General features: G+C 30.7%; 1 protein-coding gene across 5 annotated transcripts in view; it reads right to left on the bottom strand.

Annotated features, from left to right (window-relative positions):
- Nucleotides 1-10,077: 10,077 nt before the first annotated feature.
- LOC122520072 (GATA zinc finger domain-containing protein 8-like) overlaps nt 10,078-24,738 on the bottom strand; it is a 236,318-nt gene continuing 221,657 nt past the window's right edge. For 3 of the 5 annotated variants that reach the window (XM_043640005.1, XM_043640013.1, XM_043640022.1), the window contains one exon: nt 10,078-10,683. In XM_043640005.1, coding sequence (XP_043495940.1) covers nt 10,541-10,683 — 143 coding nt within the window. In that variant the 3' untranslated portion in view covers nt 10,078-10,540. Of the gene's footprint in view, nt 10,684-22,264; nt 22,423-24,738 lie in introns of those variants that run through there. The other 2 variants (XM_043640039.1, XM_043640031.1) reach the window with 2 other exon arrangements.

Here is a 24,738-nt window from a genome sequence, read left to right as displayed (position 1 = left end):
AAATAATTGATTGAGATTAAGAAACAATTGATAAAAATGGAATGAAAAAACAAAATCCATTGCATAATTTGTTGAATCATGCCAACATGCGAAGGATATGTTCCCTTTTCCTTTCTCTCTCTCTCTCTCTCTCTGTCTCTCTCTTTTGAAAATTGATTTACGTAACATTGTCGTACCACGCACGTATCACGGAAAAAATTGAATCAGTCATCTAGGGTCGACATATCTCCGGGGAATAACGTTTGGAAATTCGAGCGGGATAGTATACAGGTATACCTACTACCACTGCACACCGTACCATGATGGTAGTGATGGTGATGGCCTGGATCATTTGAACGTGCTCGTCAAAACTAATTCGCGTTTCAGATCGGTTTCGTTCACAGTTCAAGTCACGGATGTTAAAAGGTATTATCTATTCCAATTCTTCTTTGTTTCTCCCCCCCTGCCTCCCTCTTTTCCCTGCCACTCTCAGCCATCCCAAAATTCGTTCTTTTTTGTTGTTGTTTAAATTAAAAGACTTTCGATATAGAAATTTAGACGAGTTTAATCGGACAGATAAATTCATAATAATAACAACAATAATAATAATGATAATAATAATAAGGGTAATGATAAGGATATTATATTTGAAATAGAAAATGAATGTAATATTACTTGAAAGATTGTACCGACAAATCGTTAATTAAGCTCGACGAGAAAAGCGTACTGTTTTCTATGACATCGTGATATTAATTAACGTCAGAATTACAAGCTTTTCAACATAATAGACGACGACGGCGCGAAAGCCATTTTCAGATCGACGTAGGAAGAATCTGACAATAAGTATTTCATCTTCGTTGGTATTATTCGACTTTATTATTTTAAAGTATCATCATGAGATCGTTAAAGAGACTATTACAATGAATTTAATGAATTCAAATTTTTAATATTTCATAAAAAATAAACTCTTATTAATATTTGATATCGTAATCATAGATTTATTTGGATTACTGAAGTATATTTACACTACCGGTTAAAAGTTTGAAATTATCTACTAAATTCTATTAATATCGAATATACTGGTCACTTTTGAAATGATTTATGATCTAAATTATCTATAAATATTAATGAGTTGAATTATATTTAAAAAGATATTGCATTTTTTTATGATTATAATGTTCTCGTGTGTAGAAGAAGCATGAAAAACTATTAGAAAAATTTGAAAAATGAATTGCCAGGATGGTTAGAATGTTTCAAGCTGTAGTAAAAAATAAAGGCAGATTTATTTGTTTATGAAATGACAATTTAAACGAAAATATTTATTTATTGATAAAAATAACACGAAATGTAAAACACGCTCCGAATAATTTTTCTTTTGACAAATAAATCTATCTCCGTTTCTTAAAAGGCGTACATTTTTTCTTATACTGTTTTTCTGAATTTACGTAGTAATTTGAAACTTTTGCTTGGTAGTGTATAGTATATGTAATGCAAGTGAGAGATTGTTGCTTCAGTCTCTTGTAGGATTCAAAATGGCATTTGGGATGTGATCGGAATAACAGCTGACTAGATGAGGAAGACTTTCTAGGAAGATGAACAGGGTGTTCGGGGTGGCATGGAGGATGGGAAGGTGATGGTTGGAAGAATAGTATGGGTTTGGTTTGGTGTAAAGAGAAGAAGAAAAAGAGGGAAGAAAAATGAACTGTTAGAGTCGTGTTCGAAAAGGACGGGTTATAGAGGACACGGTCAACGAAGAAAACAAAAAAACAAATGGAAAAGTGTTTTTTTTTTTTGAAAAAAAAACAAGAGGAAATGGTTGCTACAAGGGAAACGAGGAAGGGAAAGATATTACTGTTGGTACAAGGATGGTCCTAGATCAAAGTGGAAAATCTCAGGAATATATATATATGTATGTATGTAGTGTGTGTGTATAAAAAAATGACAGTCAGCTCACAAAGTGGCTGATTGAAAGGAAACGGATCTTTGGGTTGGTCTATCACTTTCCACGATCTAACCAAGTATATATTAGGCCCTATTCATCATATAGATGTTCTATAAAAGTAAAGATATACTATATATTTACGCTACATATTTTCCATACATACATATGTGTAGTGTTTAAATAAAATATAAGGGTCCTCTTTTTGTTCAATCTTATATTAGTATTTTTTATTTTACTTGCAAATTTTATTATTAATACTTTTCAGACACCTTATATTTATGATTTCATTTAACATCATTTTCAACACTAATGGTATATTTTTTTCTAGAATTGGAATTATAATAGTTGGGTTTGAATAGAAAAAAATCAAAATTTAAAGAAATATTCCGCGGAGAAATGAATTCGTTACATTGATATTAAATTATTTATAATTCTGTTTTGAACGTGAATAATTTCTCGTCCTTTTTACGTCACATATTTGTTTTAAAAAGACAACGAATAAATTTCTACACCTAATAAATTTTCGAAAGCGTGAGATGTGAAGGAGAACTTTGATAAACGTTCGATCAAAATTTATGTTGATAAATCATTTTTTTCCTATTTCCTATTTTTCGTATGGACTTTGGCTAAGATTCCCCATAGAATTCATAAGAATAATATATAGATATATTTATATAAGATACACATTTTATTTCCTCTCGCATGTTATTTGCAATAGAATCGAATAAATTCCCTCGTTGTCTCCCTCTCTCTCTCTCTCTCTCTCTCTTTCTTGATCTCATTGAATTTCATAGACCGGATACGATCGCTGGGATTTGATCAATGGCATACGCTATACAACTATTTTACGCCCCATATATTTTATGTGCCTAGATCAAAGATACTTTCTCTAACAGAGATACTCCCTTGAGAGAGAGAGAGAGAAACAGAAAGAAATTTCCGATCAAATTTACAGATTATGCTTATTTTTCGAATCGATCGATTTTTCCTTGAATTAAAAAAAATTTTACTTCGATCTTTTTTATTCGAAACTTTTTCTATTTCAATACGAAAAGAATCTCGTATAAAAATCTTATGCAAAAATTATAATGGAAAAATAAATTTTAAACAAATTTAAATCATTTGACTGTGTTGTAAATAATTAATTAAAGAAAAAATGGATAAAAAACTGTCACTTTAATCGAAAAGTCATTTTGATCGTACGAATTTAATCGCGTTCCTGCTTCTTTTTTTTATTTTCTTTTTTTTTATTTGTTCAATTGATTTGTTTTGAAACATCGAAGAAAAGACTCAACGAGATATACGCGTGCATTAATCTCGAGCGTAATACCGATTTAATCGCATGTATAAAATCAAGAATTCAACCGCGAATGTAACAATAAGGCTAAAAAAGAATAATAAAAATCCATTTAATACACCGGTCGAACAATTAAAACGTTATTTTTAATCGAACTTTAATTATATCGCGCGTGTGCATCTGCTGGCTCGCGATAACGCTCCTTTTCGAGTCCTATTTTATCGATAGAGTAATCACGCTATTTCGTAAATGCGGGTTTTAATAATATAGGATATAATAGCATAAACGAAGATAAAAAAAAAAAGATAAAAGTACAAGGTAGAATGAATTCGATCGATGTTATCGTGAAAAAATATATATAAATTATAAGTTAAATTTATATATTAGTTAGTCAAAATAATTTCGTCGATTTTCTCACTAGATTGCTTTTTTTTTTATTATATGAAATTAAATTTGCGTTATAATAATTGTTAATATTTTAAATATATAATAAGTAATTTGAATTGTTCTCTTATTTAAAATATTGACAATCTATTAAAAATACCTATCAGTTTTGTATCAATTATTGTAATACTAATCACTTGGATATTGAATTACAATTAATTATTATTCATTTAAAGTATTGATTAAACAAATATTAACAAAATATTGTTAAAATGAATGAACTGCAACGTTATAAGTGCATTTCCATAATTAATTAGATTCGTCAAGCAGATTGATTATTGTAAAAATATATTTTATCATTGAATAGAGTTATGGTACTATTCGAGAAAGAGAAAGAGAAAGAGAAAGAGAAAGAGAGATAGAGATAGAAGACAGACATTCTATTCAAGATCGAATAATCGATCCTCGACTCTCAATAATCTGTGGCGTTCCAAGTCTGATATCCTCACAATAGAACGTCTGCGGAATGTATTTTACATCCAGGTCGAGCGTACCAATCCGGTCGTTTTAATATGTTCGTGGTATTTCGCGCTTAGATTTTCTTATAATGTTTTCCTACAAAATCCTGTTTCAGATAAAGACAGAGATAAGTAAATAGATATACAGATAAATAGAAACAAAAATCACGAAACACAAAACGGAAAATAGAAAACGAAGAAAAAGAAAGAGACAGAGAGAGAGAGAGAGAGAGAGAGAGAGAGAGTGAGAAAAGTTTTCATGCTTCTAACTGACTGCAAATAAACAGAATTAATTTGCATATACCAAATAATATACTTAATTAAATCTAACTCCAGAATTTCAATGTTTGTTATTTATGTTCAGCTAACTTTGTTTTTCTAGTTTTCTCTAATTCCCTCTCTTTCTTTCTCTTTTTGTGGACGCAGACCTTTTCCTGTGGAAAATAATTCTACCATAAATTGTATTTCCGGAACACTTGGTCTCCGACTCTTGGTTAAAATTAAATTAATGAAAATACGAACGTCTCTTTATTACGGACGATTTCAATCGGAAACGCATGCTTTTCAAATGTAGTAATGTTGTTTTTAGAAGTGAACATTCACTTACCTTTTTGTTTTATTTATTCATTCGTTCAATCGTCTTTTTATCTTTTGTCATTTATCTCTGCTTGGAAATCGCGTGTAACGATACTCATATTTTTTTCGTGTTTTATATCGAAATAATTTCGAAGCAAAAGGACAAATAATACAATGTACTTTTTCAATTTTGTCATACATTGACATTCCCTGGAAATTAAATAAACAGAGGATAAATAATTAATTTAAAAGCATGAACGTATGATTTGTGTAGATGGATGTAAAGAGAAGGTATACTCGTATATATTTTACAATTGGTGTTGGTGGTTTCTGTAATAAAAAGATAGGTTGACTTATTTGTCATTATATGTATAACATATTTAAAATGATAACAAATTATTTCAAATATATTGAAAAGAAAAATCAATATTTGTTGCATTGAATAGGTATTATAGAATGTGCTGAAATTAAAAAATATTACAATAAATCACAATTACAATAACGTAGATACTTACCTAAAATAATAATTATATTAAAATATAAATTTATCAGTACAAGATATTAAAAAAAAAATAATATTAAGACGATTGTAGGATAAAGGATGGAAGATATGAAGTAATTAATAAGCAAAAGTCAACGATAAATATACAATTAAATTTCTTATCGTTCGACATTACTAAAGAAAGTAGTATAAATGTGATTCGTCAAACGTTCGATGTTAGCATTTCTTCTTTTTCTTCTTATTTATTTTCTTCTTCTTCTTCTTCATCTTCTTCTTTATCTTCATATTTGTTTATCGCACAAAGATCATTGCAATAAATATCATAGTCCAACACTCAAATCTCTCTCTCTCTCTCTTTCTCTCTCCTCTCTGTTAATCTTTGGTTGTATATGTAACTGTTCATTGATCGAGAAAGAGATTTTTGGCGAGTATATTAATTTATAGTACATTATTCTCTATTTCTTTCTCTTTGTTCGAGTTTACACATAGAAGGAAACATTTGTTAATGTGAGCGTGTTTTTGTTCACTTTAAATTATTCGTTTAACGACTCACAAGCTTTGAAATGTTATCATTTCCTTATTTACTCGTTAATATTTTCATTTTATTTTGTTTTTCATTTTATTTATACAGCGTTGTGACGTGTGTAAATGCGTGAGATACCTTTCGTTTATTTATGCATTATAATTATTATTATTATTATTATTAATTATTAATCGTTATTTATTATTATTATTATTAATTATTAATCGTTATTTATTATTATTAATTGTTATTTATTATTATTATTATTATTATTATTAATATTAATATTATTATTAGTTTTTATCTCTTCTTGGTATTTTTTTTTTTTTTTCGTTTAAACGCAGATAGAGTTTTAATCCTAAAAGTATGTATCTCGGAATACGATTTCTTTGGTTTCGGTATAGTTTGTTTGTTTGATCTTGCTTGTGTACGTATATATGTATGTATGTATGTATGAGTGCATGATTTCATTTGATAATATAAACACAACTATACAATTCACGTATAACTAACTCACATACATTTTCTTTCACGCAGACCAGGTACGAGGAACGATTATAAGCTTGTCAAATTTGTTTCGGTTCATATGCATCCACGATACTCAATACATTTAATTGAAAAGCCAATTTTTGATGGATTCATATTCACATATGTCAGTTCAATTTTCCCACAATGAAATAATAAAATAAATATAAATAGAAAAGAAAGAAATGTTAACATTTAAAAGCAGATATTCCAATTTCTTAAAATTAATTTTATCTGAAAAAATTAAACCACGTACGCTCGTATCAACTGTCATAATATTTTTATGCGATTGAAATAAAGAAAAAGTAGTTTTTTCTATAAATTATGTCCATCATACATGGGAAAATATTTTCCAATTATTGAAAATTCACTTTCCTATAGAATTAGCGCGCGCACACACACACACGCATACACATATTCTATAAACTCGTATTAATTCTGGTAAACTCACCAGAGAATTATTCTCATCGAACACATATCAAATCCCGATCAATAATTCAATAAATATGAAACGTGTAAATTCGTATGATACTTATATACACATAGTTTATCTATTTTAATTAAGTAAGATAAATTTGATCCGTTCGTCTAATTTTTTTTCTTTTTTTTTTTTTTTTTTTACCCGTTTCGGAGAATGACAACCTGCCCCATGAGAATAAATATTAGAATATTTATTACAAAGATATGAGAGTGTATGTTAACGTATGACGTAATACACACATATACTCGTTATGTGCATGTGTAAGAAGGAGAGAGAGAGAGAGAGAGAGAAAAAGAGAGATAGATATAGAGATAGAGAGCATATTATTTTTACTCTCTCTATTTCCCTTCTTTCTTTTTCATTTTTAAAATGCATTTTTTCATCTACTTTTTCTTCTTCCTCCTTCTTTTTTTCTTTTTTTTTTTAAATATTTTTATTTTCCCAGATACTCCATTATTCCGTTGTACTTGTTCTTAAGTCTCTTCTTCTCTCTTTTTATTTTTCTTTCTCTTTCTTCCAAACATGAAGAGCAACGATAATTACCAGCATTCCTCTGGTTTTCTATCGTAAAAAGAGAAGGCATAGTGCACTGAAAATAAAAATAAGTAAGAGAAAGAGAGAGAGAGAGAGAGAGAGAGAGAGCAGACGGTTCTATAAATGAAAAATTTTTCCAATTACTACTAAGGAATCGCAAAAGCTTGTTTCTACGTGAAATTATCGACATTCGTGAAGTAAAAAACAGCTCTCGTGCTCTTCTTTATAGCTTTTCTTTCCCTTTTTTCCTTCTTTCCTTCCTTCTTTACTCTCTTGAAAAAGGAATGTGACTGCTATCGTTGAGAGAGAAAGAGAGATTCGATAAAAGCGATGTACGGAAACCTAAGCGAAGAATTTTCTTCGTGATCGCGTTTGACAAGGAAATTGATTTTTTTTTCTCGTTGTCTCGAATATTATACCTTGCTTTAATATTTCTTTTTCAAAGACATAACATGTATTCATATCGTTAATAATTGTTAACGTATTTCCTTATATAGAAAATGATCTTAAGAGAAATGATATTTTTGTTTTATTCAATAAGAATAGATAAAAAAACCAACATCGAGATAATAGATACAAGGTAGAGGAACAATTTAACACGATTGGTAGGTTCTATAGATAAGAGGTGGTAGACGGAGGGACAGTTGATAAGGATGACATAAGGGGAGGTGAAGAGACAATGCTGATAAGGAGGATCAAGCGTTTCCAAATAGGATTCTAGATTGTATAGGTTAATCGATGCCTTCAATCGGTATTCTCGGATATATCTAATCCGTATTAAACAATCAAACACCTGTAAGATGATACCTCTAACATAAGTTTAACATAAATTAAATATTATCAACAATTTCCAATCTAATCGATAAATTACATAGGCGTCTAGTTATTAAAAAATAAAAATAAAATATTTTCATACAATATAAAATAACAATATCTTAAAAAGATAATAAAAATTATTATCGTCAACATTTTTAAATTTAATTAAAATTAACAAATTTTAAATTTAAGTATTACGTGGAAGAAAATAAATAATAAAATATACGAATATAGCAAAATTGTTAATGCATGAAATCTAAAGAAATCGTAAAATACATAGAAATTATTTACAATCGTATATATGTGTATTGTAAGCGAATTAATTAAATCTGACATGGTAGTCATTAAAATACATTTTCCTCTGAAAATACGTTAGTCGAGTGATCCGTGATTGTCCGCATTAAATAAATTATTAAGTTAGGAAACTTGCGGCGAGATGAGAAAAGGGACGTAGTCGGTAAAGTCGGTCATATTTAAATAATTCCAGGATCTAGAAATGCTTTGAGGAAGGATCTTGTCTTTGCAGGAGTATGTAGGTCTATATGTAGATATATATTACATATACATATACATATACTTATGGTAGTACGGACGACAGCAGATTCTATTATCGGTGCTATTGACGTTTGCTCGTCTCGTTATCCTCGTACCTGGATCAATTGTATTTTACACTTTCACACATTCTTTATTTCTTTTTTTGTTACAAAGACAAAATCTTTCTTCGAGAATATAATTAATAATATAATGAAAACGCGTGAAGACATAATTTCTTCTCTCTTTTTTTTTTTTTTACATACAATCTCGATCGATCCGATTATTATAACTAAAATCACTATCTACCGCCTTTCGTCGAGTTCGCTTATATATTGTTTTGTTTCTTTCTTATCTTTATCTTTTTCTTTTTTTTTTCATCAAATATTATTAATATTTAATAGAATAACAAGAAGGAACGCCATATTATGTACATATAAAAATATAACATCTTATCGCGATCGATATCGTGTATTCGTAGGACTGTTTTGTTGCTTTTTCTATTATTTTTATTCTTTCCTTTTGTTTTCTATCCTTTTCGTTTGTCCTGCAGTCCTGTCAGTCGTACGATTAGTCCTGTACGTGTATGCGTGTGTATTATGTCGTATGTATTTTACTTGACTTATATATTATGCCTATTATTATTTATTTATATAGATAAAACTTTTTTTATTCATTTTATTTTAATTTTATTTCTCTTAACACCACACGTAACATACTTCATGATTCTTGATACGTTTTCGCACATCACATGTTTTCTTCCTTCGATAAGCTTGCTTGCTTGCTTGCTTCCTTATACATATGTTTTTATCCGCGTTGTCATCAAAATACAAAAGAAATATAAAAAGAGGATTTCATTTCAAAAACAGGAGTAGAGAGAGAAAGAGAGAGTAATATAGAAAATTCAACGACGTAGAAAATCGTAAGAGTTTCGATTTGATAGGAGTTGCTGATACTAGTAATAGTAGTAGTAGTAGTGGTGGTGGTAGTAATAATAGTAAAAATAATAATAATAGAGCTCATCGAAATATTCAAGTTGAAACGGGTCGAGAGGAATGGCATTTTTCAATATGTACCTCGAATATTTGATCGTTGTGGTACGGTTTGAATAACTGATTTTCCGATCCTTGACAAGGAATAAAAATGCAAGGGCAAAGCAGGAAGGAGGTTAAATCTATTTCTGGCACATTCGAAATAGGATTGGTCTCATCTCTTCTCCTTCCCATTATATTATCACTTTTGTTTTATTTTTTCCCTTCTTTCTCTCTCCCTCTCTCTCTCTCTCTCTCTTTCTTTCTCACTTTGATTTTATTAAACATCATGTAAATACCATAATTAAAATGTTCCTCTGTCTTGTTTCCAATTTTCTTTTATTATTTCTTATTTCATTCTCTCACATTACCTTCGATATTTTTATTTAGTATATCTTTGAAAATTTATAAGGTCAAATTTAATTTTTTTTTTTTAACGAGCTACGGAAAAGTTAATTCGAATGAAATGAAGAATAAGAATGATAGAGGAAGAGAATTATAAAATGACGAGAGAACGTACTCTCATTTTCTTCATTATTTTCTCTTTTTTTTGTTTGTTTGTTTATTAATGCATAATGTATTACGCGTTAGAATCTTCCTTATACGTATTTGTGTCTGCTGTGTGCTGTGTGTATATATATGTATGTAGGTTTCTTATAGTCTGTTTTTTTGGTGTGCCGAAGGAAACGTCTTTTATTCGACCGAGAAAAGACCATCCACGTGTACATTTCCGTTCGATCCTTTTTCAGGACGATTCAATCCTGCAGGCGACACCGTCTTGATCTTTGATCCCAATCGAATTGTACGATGATCGTGATACCGGCAACCGTAAGCTTCGAAGTCCTCCTACGTTCCTCCTCTATGTGTACGTGTACATTTGTCTGTCTGTGTGAATTTACCCTCAGTGTATACATGTGTGGGTGTTTGTGTGTGTGTATGTGTACATCGTCTCGTTTCTACGAGACCGCATTGCGATGTCCCGCCCCCAAAGAAAATTGAATCCAGATAGTCGCGCTATGGATGCACCGACGTTGTTGAAACAACCTGCAACAAACGAAATTCACACGTTAAGGGAATTCGTATTTGTGTTCGCTTATTTGTTTATAAATATCGAACAACTTTGTGTATGTGTCGTGATTAAATTCTTCTTCCATTTAACAGTAGGATTCCAAATATAGGTTCTAGTTGTCATACGTATTTTAGTAATTAGTATTTATTTTTGTTAATTATTTTATACTCTGTTGAATAAATGAATTGGTGATCATAGCAGCGAACATAGTAAGTCTACACTTAAAACATTTTCAAAATCGCTGGATTATATTATATATTAAATCATTTATTTAAAGATAACGCAATATGGTATTATCGTAAAGAAAAAAAATCTTCAAATAAATATAATTTTACATTGAGATGTCGTAATCGATATAGTTATAAATTTGGTTATCCTATTGAAAACTTTCGATTAGGGAATACGATCGGATAAAATATCAAGAATCGTAGTGAGTAACAGGAAAAACGGGTTCGGTGAATAAATGAAATGAATTCGCGCCCCTCGATGATAGAGTTAAAAATAAAGCAGATAAAAAAGATAAAAAGAGAAGAAGAAGATGAAAGGGGGGGGGTGGTCTGGTGTGCTCAGTTTCCGCGAACAAACGCGTCTCTAAGCGGAAATGGCTATTCGTGCGGTGAGAGTCAAAAGGGCAGAGGGAGGGGTTGAATCGAAGGGTGAATCGAACGGGGGGAATGAGTCAAGGAAGGTCTAGAGACCAACCAACCACTGTCCGATATAATAGATATTTAAATTGTGCGGTTTGCAAAATGCAACGATCTCTACGTTGCGGATAGTGGCTGGTGTCATCGAGTATCGATATTATTTCATCCTGTCGGTGTTACCTATCGAAAATAGAAAATCCTTGTTGCGCCATCTCTCGTGCTAAACCCTGTCGTGGTTTATTATATTTTTATTTGTTTTCTTTTTTCTTTTTTTTTTATTATCGTTATTATCATTTAAAACAGGATTCCTTAAACTTTTTCACTTACATTAGCGATCTTTACCTGAGACAATATTTTCCCGACTCTGGGTATAGATTACAAATTAGAAAATTTATTGATAATCTTTAACAATTCTTTGGTAAAAGAATATAATTTTACTATGCATTAAGACCATGCCTAAATTTCTGCCATTTCCAAATTTAGTTATGCGATCCTGACGATCCCGTAGGGGGGGGGGCGTTTAATTTGAGAAGCATTACTTAATATTATAGTATAATATTATTATACTTTGTACAAAATATAAAATATACGATAATATTTGTTTGTTCAAGTAAAAAAGAGACGATTAAAAATTTGTTCGCAAATATAATGTATGTATATCGACGAGCAGATCACGAAAAGAAAATATATCGATTCTGAATCAATGATTTGTACATCGAAATATTCGAACTATCGACGAAAACAGGAAATCACGAGGGCGTAAAAAGGCACATAAATGGCAAAAGCATTAAAATGAAAAAAGGTATGAAAGAAAAGGAAAGAAGGAAACAAAAAAAGAGATTTTGATCCTGTGATTCGAGCAGACATCAATTGAATAATATCCAAACGCTTCCAACAAAAATCGTTTTCGTTCTCGCGTTTTTGTTCTGCGAAGAACGTTTTCCCGGCACATTGTCGCAAAAATCGTAACGCATCGTTATCGCGAGGCATCGTTGCTGTAAAATTCGCGCACATTGCGAGATTGTGGAGGCAACAAGGGAACAGAGAGAGAGAGAGAAAAATCGAAAATCATGTTATCTTGGTCACCGGACTGAATAACGAAGATAAAACGTTGGTGTGCTTGCGCAATGCGACGCGAATAGGCGAGTCGATGCCGAACTATCCTTCCCCTCCTGCTCTTCTTTTTATTTTACCCTATTTTTCCTTTTTTTTTCCTTTTTTTTTTTCTAATTCTATAGAGAGAAACAACGGAGGAATAGATGACCAGCAGAGAATGAGTCTATCAGGCCATTTGCGGACGTTAACGTGACTCGGATAAAAAGAAACGTCCGTTGAAAGAAAAATAATAAATAAATGGAAAGAACAAAAATAAATGATGAAATTTGTTGACGCTAATAACTGTAGGAAAACAAAATAGATAAATGTATTTTTTTTATTGTTGATAATGTTTGCGTATAAAGGATGTTACGCTTTTTACATATTGCATTTGTTATGCATTTTTCGCATCCGTTACATTCTATATATATAATATATTATATATATAAAAAAGAAGATAACAAAACAGCATAAAGAAAAAATAAGAAGTTACACGGAAAAAAAATACATTAAATATTTTTTCTTTTCTATGTTTTATTTGTTTTCCTTTTTTCTTTTTTTCTTTTTTTTTTTTTTTTCTAGAATTTTTTCAACATACATCCGGTAAAGTGAAACTCAACCCGTACGGTACTTCTTCATTGAGATAAATATAGGTGAGGGAGGTTTTTTTTACTTAACTAACGGTGACACGAATTCCAAGCATTCAGAGTGCGTTTTTCTAACGGCACAGAGTCGCATACCGGTACACAGGCGTCCTTTCATAGTTTCCTACTGTTAGGCAAACAATAGAGAGGTGAAACATACCGATGAATGTGTCGGTCAAAGTAAAAGCTCCACATTTTATTTTGTTAAAAATTGCGCTTGCGTTCTGCCATGCCATGCCATGCCATGGTTATGCTACGCCAAGCGAACTTCCGTTCTGGAATTCGTCCGTTAAAATTGCATACAGGAGTTATTTGTTTAATAGATGGAAAACATTTTTATCGAAAACACTTGTGTTATACAATACAGATATTATATTGTCGTTCTGTTTAAATAAAAATTAACGAAAGATCGATGCACGTGTGTTTCATGTTTGTGCAAATAAATATTTCAATTTATTCGGAGGAATACATAATTAAAAGGAAAAAAAAATAAATAATAAAGGTGTGATTCGATTTTGTGAATTTAATCGAGAATAAATAATTTGCCTTTATCCGAAATACGTTATTTTTTTTTTCTTTTAATTTTTAAAAGATATAAATAAATTAACGATAGATAAATAATTGTTTTTTTTTTTACGCGATCAAATAATTAAGTTTATAAAATATTGCGAACATTTTCTTGATATTGTCGGAACGACGAATGACCGTTCGACGATGATACGTGGATGAGTAACGAGGAACCGTCGAACGGTATGTCGGTGTTAGTTACAAATTTTTATTTTTATTTTTTATACATTTTTTTTCTTTCTTTTTTTTTTTTAGTTTTGTTCTTGTCAGGTTCTATTAAATCAGGTAGAATTTCAGAAAAAAGTGTTCGTCGTTGGTGTCCAGCGCGAGGATTCCATCAAACGCTCGGTCGCGTTGCGGAATTAATGAATCCGGTGAACGCACGCTTCCGTTTTATCGATTTTCTATTTGCGGTGGGTTATCTGGACAATTTCCAAACGTAGAAGAAAATCGTAATATAAGTTAAATAATACAAAATCGTCAAAACAAGAAAATTGTATTCTCTGCATAAAATATAACAATAACAAGAAAAAAAAATAAATATAGCTATACACTCAAACATTATGTTAACTGTATGTTAACGTGTATTGTTTACTAATTCACTCGTACGAATTTCGTGCTCTTTTATGTGACTTTTTTATTTAATTTTATTCATTTTTTGAAACATATGTGTGTCTGTGTGTGTATATATAGAAACCTATACGTCATATCCTTTTCAAAATGATTTTCGAAATAGAATTTCGTTTTTATCATTTCAAATATGTCATCTGCACGAGTGTAGAATTTAATTGTGTAAATAAACTTCCACTTGGTAGGCCAGGTATGAAACACACATTTGGTTGTTTCCCCTGGTACATGTATGAATTTTTTACTTCTTCTCTGTTTTCTGCAAATAAAAAACGAAAAAAATCTAAATAAATAAATAAATAAATAAAAGTAAAACAAAATAAATAAATCTTACAACGACACAAAGGAAGAATTAAACGACATCATTTGTGTTATTTTGATATTACATAAGAGACAAGAAATACACCCTATACGTCGTCCTTTTTTTTCCCCCCTTTCAAAATTATTTTCCAAAAAGAATTTCGTTTTTATTATCTCGAATATGTCATCCGCTGAAACGTCGAATTTAATCGTGTAAATAAAATGTCGCTTGGTTGACCATCTATGAAATATTTTCTTGTTTCGCCGTGTCCAATTCTTTTGGTATTGAAATGTTAACGAATTTTTTATTTTCTTTTTTTATAAAAAGAAAAAAGAAATAAGCAAAAACAAAAATAAAAAGAAAAATATAAAATATAAAATATAAATAAATAAAAAAGAATTAAAAAAATATAACAACAGAGCTTCGTGACGATGGAAGAAGCGAAATGGAAATCCGTGACGTGATAAGAGACTAAAAAAAACTTAAATATTTTCAATTAGAATTTTCTTTTTTTTTTTTTCTTATTATTACGAACGTGTCACGAAAAATTTCACTGGGTCGCGCGACCACGAGTAAAATGTTACCTTGTACTTTTTATCTTCGCTTATAAAATAAAGAAATAAAAAAGAAAAAGAATAATAATACAATAACTTGAATCAAATTGAAAGAACAAAAAAGAATTGAATATAAATGAAATCGTTCGCGTGATTTCGATTTTTCCTATAAGAGACCAAACAGAAATAAAGAAAGAGAGATGGGAGGGTTAGAGATAGGTTAGCAAGTTATGATAAGATTCTACCTGTTTTTCCCTCGGTAAAATTTCATTTACGTGATAATTTATGCGAGAACGTGAAAGTGGAGTCCGGAAGTACTTTCACGTACCTACCATTCGATCTCTTATCTCCTCATTATATCAAGATTCGAATCGTTGAAGAAGAATGATGAGAGAGAGAAGAGGAAGAGGAGGTGGACGAGTTAGAGATAAGGGAAGAGGATGAGAAGAATAAACGAAGATCGATCAAATCGATCAACGGAAATAACGCGGTTAAAATTTCCTTTCATTTGTCCAATCTTAATTCTCATTCAGTAGACCTCGATGGTTACACGTTTTAAATGTATGAATAATGAAGAGGATTGAAGTTAGTATATATTCATACGTACATACACGAATACATATATACATACATATGTGATGAATGAATGTTATGCGTTATTATCCTTTCCTTTAGGCACTTTCTTTTTTTCTTTTTATAATTTTACACGGTTCGTTAAATAATAAAAGAATAGATATGTATTTCTCGTGAGTGTTGTTTGGTAAGGTGGTACCAATAAAAGGGGGAAAAAAAATAATAAATAAAGAAAAAGCAAAAAAAATGAAAAGAAAAGAAAAGAAAAGAAAAGAAATTAGGTGAGTCTCGCAGGAGAAAAATTTATGAATTTGTAGGAGAGACACGAAGAACGAGGGTTGAACCGGGCTGCTTCTTGAGAGATAAGCCAAAGGCTGTCGGGTAATTGGATTAAGTCGATGAATCACGAGACAGAGTTAAGCTGTTTACGTTAACCAAGAATGGTAGTGGTAGTGGTAGTTGTATTGGTGGTGGGTGGTGTTTGTTAGTGTTGCTATGCTGCCGGCTATTACTCTAACGTATTCTCTTCTTATTATTATTATTTTTCTTCTTTCCATCGGCAGGAGTATCTAATAACCGTGATTACAATCTAATCCGATTGTATAATCTAAGGAAACTCTTACGTAATTATCGACGCTTATTGTAAGCACGAATTTTTTGTTATTGTTCTTGCGGTTATTTTATTCTTTGTTAATTTAATTGTTATTTCTTTTTTTTTTTTAAAACACGTACACGCGGAACATATTTATATTAAATAAAGATTTGTTTAACTTTGTAATTTATTTCCCGTTAATTGAGAGTTTTTTCGCCGTGCGTTTCTACTAAAAGTAATGACATTTCTCTATCTCTCTCTCTCTCTGTCTCTCTGTTTCTTTTTGTCAGCTGCAAAAAAAAAAATGTTCTAATTACAAAACGCACAGTTGCATTAACTTAATAATAAAATTCGTCCTGTTTTCTGACTCAGTTCACCGTGCGGGTAATAAAATGTCTTTTTTATATTCTGGAAAAATGCTGTAATATTTTCGTACAATGGAAAATATGTCTCTGTGTGTGTTGTACGCGCACGCGTATATACTTCGTTGTGTATGCTTATACGTATTCAAAAAAAGAATCTTATTATTTTTGTCTTTTGCTTACAAGTTATTATATCATTTTATTTTACTAATTTAACTTCTTTTCTTATCTTTGTTGTTTCCTTTATCGAATTTCGATTAAATCCATTCGGTTTTTCTTCCATTCGTTCTTTTGCCTTCTCTGTTTCAACAAATTTCTCTTCTTTCTCTTCCAGTTATCATTTTTTCTTTTCTTTCATCGTAGCCAATAAATTACTTCGTTATCAAGCTTTCGCGAACGTCATGCGATCGTTCAACTGCATAATGAAACGTAATATCCTTGAATGTTCGTGTTTCATTAGCTAGAAAGAGAAAGAGAGAGAGAGAGAGAGAGAGAGAAATGTTTCTAAGAAAAACAGATTATAACACGACATTTTTAATATCTCGACAAATTTATCTTGATTGCATAGCAATTAAAACGTGTTGCTGTTGTATTGTCATCGAACATAAGTTCCACGACCAATAGGATGTTGTATTTAATCGTGATTGAAAAAATAAAAGAATAAACAAGTTTTTCATTATTCATCGATATTACGTCGTCGAAGCTGTCGGTGAAAAAAGAACGATAAAATATATATAAAAAAAAAAAGAAAGAAAAAGAAAAAGTAACAACTTCGAAAGCTTTTCATTTTAACTCGAACGTTCGAACATATTCCATCCAAGATTTGTTTGAAATTTTAACAGATTCTCGAAGTTTTCAATTTAAAACTTTAATAATCAGATTTAACGCGAACTTTGTCAATTATCGAATAATTATAATTAGTATGTAATAATATATACAAGATCTTTTAAATTCAAATAAGTAATAATTTAATTCTTAACTAATGAATGATTATATGATTAGACTTATTGTTAGTAAAATAAAAAATGTATAGTAATTTTGTTAGTTAATATGTAGTTTTTAATTTTGGAAAGTGCAAACGTTACGATGACCACCAGGTCAACAGTGTTTGCTATCGTTTGTTAAGAACATTAGTATAACTACATGCATATTTAATTAATATATTTATTGCGAATTTCTGGTAGTATAGTTCTCTAATATGATTGGTATTAAACGAAGTTATTACTTTCTATTGGACTTGGTTATAGGTTGGCGAACGTAGAAAATTACTTTAAATAATGAACCATGTAACCAGGCGTATCTTAAGCCCACATATATTCACACATATATACACTCAGCACACCATTATGCGTGATATATACTTGCGCTCGTGTGGTTTTGCGATTTAACACAGTTAATTGAAACACCATAGTAATAACGCAAAAGGAGATCTAATTACGCTTACACGTATGCATATGTGCATATGTGCATATGATTGTATGTATGTATGTATATGAGTGAATAGTCTATTAAAAAACCGCAGAAAGAGTCAAACGATTGTGTTTTTCCTGTAATTCGAATAATTCGTGGGTTAATCGTTGACTGATCCATAAATTGGACATTTATAAAGATTATCTTAAAATATTACATTTTTCAATATATTATTAATATATAATAATATTTAATATAAAATATGTTATAATAATATTCAATGCGTCGACTATGAAAATAAATTTTATAGAAAATAATACGCACGAACAACGACCTAGAGATTTTCATTCATAGTTACTAGAGTATAAAAAGAAGTAATAAAATTATTATAAGAAAATAAAAATGTAATAATTAAAGATACAACTATCACGAATTGCGTATAGAAATCTGCACAATATGATACATTATCTGATTAATGAATCTTCGAATAGATCTGTGACGTCATGTAGTGGCCCGGGAAGAAATGTTTATGTTTGTATATAACGTTTATGTTTGTTAAAATTACGTTACATGTTTGTCTCTTTTTAATGTCGTTTCCTCATTTCCGTTTCATCGATTGCATTTCATTGAGTTTCAAATCACAACGATTTTAAAGAAGTTTCACTTTCAAAAAAAAAAAAAGAAATGGAAAAAAGAAAAGAAAAATGGAAAGAAAAATTGTACCTCGAATTACGTATGAATGCTCGTCGTACGGTGTGACATTCTCCAACGATGAAGTATGAACGGATGTGTGACGTCACGCAGTTGCCTACACACGAGCTATGATCTATGTTGGCCGATAATGAAAGCTGAGAGCTGATACTGGTGGTCACACCTTTGTTATGCTGGGCTGGTTCGACAATAACGAATAAACTATAGTTTCCGTGAGCACTGTTATTTCAACCTTAGTGTCGTTACAATCATAAAAGGGATAGAGAAAAAGGAAAAGAAAAAAAAGATGGAGAACGAGAAACGGGAAGAGAAGATGAAGAGAAACGTGTTTCTTCTTTTTGAAATCTTTTACCTTCGTGAAATTACGCCAGTTATCAACTAAGATCTATCGTCGATTAAACGAGCGAGTAAATACATCGTTTAAATTTTCGATATTTTCATGTTCTATCCTTTAAAAGGTCGATACGAAATTATATACCAAATACAATGTACGATTTTGAATTGCGAATGACCTCAAATCTATACGTTCTAATTAACCAAAACAAATCGTTATTTCGCCTAGCTCGATATATTTACGTTTCTCTCCCTCCTTCTCTCTCTCTCTCTCTCTCTTTCTCCCTCTCTTTCTCCCTCTTTCTCCCTCTCTCTCTCTCTCTCTCTTTTCATTTCTATTTCTATTTTTATTTCCATTTCTTTTTGTCTACTGTTTTTTAAAAATCTAACTCGATGTTATCATTCCCTGTGAATTTGTATATTTACGATTCATTCTGTACAACATATACAGCATATACATAGCAACATTTTACGTATGGTCCAGTTGAGTGTATGTGTCTCTGTACGCGTATATGTGGGCATTCGTATTTTTATATTTTATTTGATAGAATTTTGTGCAGGGATTCGTTGGATACATCCACTCGTAGATTCTAATCTTCTATTTATTCATAGTAAATATTGATATGAAAAATTTCGTTAAAAATTCTTGTTTCGTTTTTTTCTTTTTTTTTTTTTTTTCATTTCTTTCGCGAATACCATTGATGTTGTTACAGAATATCGTATCGTATCGTTTTGTAGTTAATGTAATTAATTTTTAATAATTTAATTAACGAACACTTCTTTTTTCTCATAAAACTGAAAGAAATATATTACGTATTGAGAGAAATAATTTTATGGAAGACAGAGAAAGAAAATAAAAGAAAAGGAAATGAAAAGGACAATATCGTTTAATTTGAAATTAACTGGTATGAAAATAAATATTGTTGTTAATTAAAATCTTTTTTATAAATTTGCAATATGAAGAAAAATCGAACGGAGAAAAATGTTTTCGAGTTTACTTTTTATTTTATTATACAGATGGAGATGGAAACGTCGTGAATCGCTTTATCGAACGAAAATATTATTAGTCTCGTTTATTTATTCCATTATTCCATACGAATACATTTGCAGAAAAAAAACGTATAGGTAAGCGAACGAGGAAAATAAAAAAAATGACGATTATTATATATTATACTTTCGAAGGAAGAAATGATAGAAAAGTTGTTTGAGCGTGTTATAGCAAAATGGTCTATCAAATTTTAATAATGGAGATCTTAATCGAAAGAAATTTTAATTAGATAAGAAACTTTGTAATTAAGTTATAAGATGAGGCAAAAAAAAAATTAAATGAAAGAAGAAGAAGAAGAAGAAGAAGAAAAAAAAGACTGTGTGTCATTACTACAGGGATGAAATATTGAAATATCATTATTCTTTCGGTATTATCGATGGGAAATCAAGGAAAAAAAAAATTCAACTCGACTAAACGAAAAGATATGGAAAGAAAAAGAAAGGACAAGAATAAAAGGAAAATAAAATAAAAGAAAGAAATCCGTTTCCGAGTTTAATTCGTTATTCGATCGGTGCAGTCAAGTAGGAAAATCTTCGAGACAAGTAAGACAAGTAAGATCTCTTTCGCGTTAATTCAGAAAATTTCTTTCCCCTAACTTCGCGAAAGTCGATGGCGTTTTTCCTGTGGTTAGCGTCTAGGAAACTCATTCGAAACTCGGATTAAATATCTTATGAGAAAAAAAAAGAAAAAGAGGAAGTAAGAGAAGATGAAGAAGAAGAAGAAGAAGAAGAAGAAGAAAATAACTAGTAACTAAGAAGTAATACGACGAAGTATTTGCGTTAAAAAAAAACATTTAATGTTTTCTTTATGTGTGTTTATTTTTTTTCGCTTCGAAGAGAGAGATAAAGAAAGAGATAAAGAGAGAGAGAGAAAGAGAGGGAGAGAGAGAGATTATTTTAATCCTATATAACACAATATTTTATCCACTGTGTAAAATAAATTATCTATTATTTGAAAGTTGTAGTAGAATATTCGCAAGTTCAATTTTATTATACTAAGAATAAGCGTAGTTCATACACGGATGGGTTGAAAATTGTTAAGTGTCAACAAACAAATTAAAGTCAGTTAAAACGACGAAAAATGATTTCTTCGTTAGTTATATTAACCATGTGTTAGTTATAGTTAATTATAATAAATAATTCGTTAAAATGATCTTACTAAATTATTTTTCTTCAAATAAACGAATATCCATAAACCAAAGAAGATTTAAAGAAGTCTATTTTACAGGACAAAAAGTAGACCAAAAGAAACTATTCCCATAATATTTTTTTAACTTGAAAACTCGTCATTTCTTTCTTTTTTTTTTACTCTTGCTTTAAAAAGAGAGATCGATTTAAATTGTATAAATTAACCGTTAAAATGACACGACTAATTTTATTCTATCCCATTCTATTAGAATCGATGAATATCTATGACTTAAGGATAAAATGGAAATAGTTTTCGTTATCGAATTTTTCAAATGTTTATTTTTCTATCACATTTTTTCAAAAATAGCGAAATTTTGTCTAAATCGATATGATTTTTCCTTTAATACAGGGGGTGAATGATTCGATTTATGCGAACAGCTAGTAAATCGTTTGTTCGTTCGTGAATTTTGATAGGAAATACGATGGATTACCGAGCGTGACGCTTAACCGTCTGTGAGGATCTTTCTTACCCAAGAGAAACGTAGTCCAAGCGAGATAATTGAAAGCTTGTTTGTCCTTCCAAGGAATTAACGTTTCGATCGAACTTGCAATCCCTTTCACCCTTGCACTCTCTCATTTTATCATTTATATGTATGTCTTTAAGAGAGAGGAAGAGAGAGAGAGAGAGAGACAGGAGAGACAGGAGAGATGATTGAATTAACATTCGATCGAATCCGCTATCTCTCTTAAACACTTGCCGTTCTTGCTCATTTTATCATTTGTAAATATATATTTCAAAAGAAAGAGACAATTTTGAATTAACATTTCGATCCAGCTGCTACCATCTCTTTCTATTTTTAACTCTTACATTTATGTGTGTTCATTGTGTTATTTGAATTTTTAAAAGAATATTTTTTCGTCGAAAGAAATAAGAAGTTTGACTTTTGTTTCTAGTTTGATTTTTTTTCTTTTCGTTTACGTTGATAAGATTTGTTGTTGTTTGATAAATTTGTACCTTAATATTGTCATCTGAAGAAAACGTAGCTCACTGTCAAATGAATCAGCCAGAGATTGAGGACAGCACGCGATACTCCGTTTCCATCGTGCACGGCAGCTGGTAGTTCTCCTGTTAACAATAATTCAAAAAAAAAAAGAAAGAGAATTGTTAGAATGTTCGATGAGAGATATAACAAGTGAAATAATTCGATTCTTTGGACAAGACACGATTACGCGTTAGAGAGAATAAAATATTCATTAAATACTGGAAAGACTTAGTATGTCACCTTTTTAATAAATTTTCTATAATATACGTAGGATAAAAAAAAAAGAACAAAAAAAGAAAACGAGAAAAAGAAGTACGCGAAAAGATCAATCTATTTCAATCAAATGTAGAAGTCAAGTATTTTCCAATCATTTTTCCACGACTCTTTTCCCCGTTAATTGCACTATTATAAAAATTACTTTTCACTGTAATTTTCTTTCTTTTTTAATCATTTTGTTAATAATAATGTAAGATATTTTTCGTAATCCTGTTTGGAAGATACAGGCTGGCGAAACTCGATAAATTTTCTCTTATAGTTAATACGATTTATTGATTAATATATTAAAATACTACAACTCTTTACTCTTTATTCTTAGATTTTCTTTATTGTTTTCACTTGGGTTGATAAACTCACGATTGCTCTCTACTCTTTTTATTTCACGTCTTTTCTTATCATCTTTCTTATCCCCCCTGACACATCCGTACACACGTATTCATGAATTCTAATCGCTCTTTGTTCTCCTATTCGTTACTTATCTCTCTTACGTCGTACTTTTATCTCATTTTTCCCTCTTTCTTTTCCCTTCATAAATAAACGTAACTCACAAGGAGTAGTAGATCATATTCTCGTTCAATAGTCGCGATAGACTTAATTCATACGCACACACAACTAACTAAAGCTAGAATTTTCGATCCCACAATAAAAGTATGCTAAAAAAAATGTAAAAATATCGTTGAAAGTTCTTATCGAAGGATCGATTGTAAGAGAAAATTTGTGAAAGAAAGAAAGAAAGGACAAAGAAAAAGGAAGAGTCCTCGTAAATCAGGATATTAAATATTTTATTTTCCGCAGGAAAGACTCCGGTGCTTGGATTTCGTCCTCGACGAACAACGAACGACGAACAACGACTACAACGACGACGACGACGACGACGACGACGACGGGAGCGCATTTGTCATTTCATTAATGGCCGTACTACCCGTCTATAGGTTTTCTGTCAGATGCACTCCGACGACGTGCAGCACAGGGCTTGACGTATTTTGCTTCTCGTCGTTGGCTCCGGTTGAGCGTGCACTTGCCGAAGTACGCGAGTTGCGCTTCCTAGATAATAGTTGGATGCACTTGGCTTTCACCGAAATTAGTAAGGCCCACCCCCACCCCCACACCCCCCTTTATTAATAGATTCTACACGGGCGTGACGCAAAACGACGTGCAATTCGATGCAACCTTCTCTACGTGTGCAGAGATGTTGTGTCACAATTCTGTCCACAGTTGTTATCGTCATTGCATTTTAACTCGTATATTATAACGATTATATCCTACAATTAACCGATGTTTATTGTATACGTTTATTCTGCGTAAATATGTGGGTTATTTGGTAGATATGTATATGTTCTCGTGAAAGAGACCGAAATTGGAAAACGTCAAGATTCACATGGTCGTTTGGTTTATGTCCGAAATATTGATGTATAAGAAGAAACTTAAATATTCGGTCTTTCACCGATGTATTTGGTATGCGTTGACAAACGACTATGCGAATCTTGACATTCTCCAATTTCGGACTTTTACGATAAATATACAATATGAGTAGAATTAAGTGTATGTCGTGATAATTATTCATGCTGTTCTTGTATAAAAGAACCATTGATTTCCGGTTTTTTAAGAATATCTTTTATTCAATTAGTGTAATTTTTGATGTATATATGTGTAATAAATATCTACAAAGTTAATCAATTTCAGAAGTAAAATAATAATAATAATAATAATAATAATATGATTAATTAAGACAAATTTCTTATTAACGTTAAACGTATTTAGATACAAGTGTTATTTAATTTAATTAATTGAACAATGTGTTATTAATCGATTATTAGTACACATTAGTCTATTCAAAATTATTAATAAGTACGGTTCGATCGAAGGGATTCGTGTTTGGTAGAAAATGACAGACAAAGATCTTAACTAATTCGTAAGAGAGAGACAGAGAAAGAGAGAAAGAGGGGTTGTGGTTACGGAAATTGGTTCGCGACCATCGATCGTCCTATATCCTCTCAACCGATTCGATAACTTCGATAAAAATCGTGTCCTCTTGGACGATATCCAAGATCGATACGGAATTTGTCAATTCGTTCTTCTCTATTGCTTTCTCTCTCACTCTCTCTCTTTTTCTCTTTGTCACA

This window comes from Polistes fuscatus, unplaced genomic scaffold, assembly GCF_010416935.1.
Source record: "Polistes fuscatus isolate 324 unplaced genomic scaffold, CU_Pfus_HIC Scaffold1, whole genome shotgun sequence".
Taxonomy (NCBI): domain Eukaryota; kingdom Metazoa; phylum Arthropoda; class Insecta; order Hymenoptera; family Vespidae; genus Polistes; species Polistes fuscatus.
The sequence above is the reverse complement of the archived record's forward strand: the minus strand, read 5'-3'. Positions and strand labels throughout refer to the sequence as shown.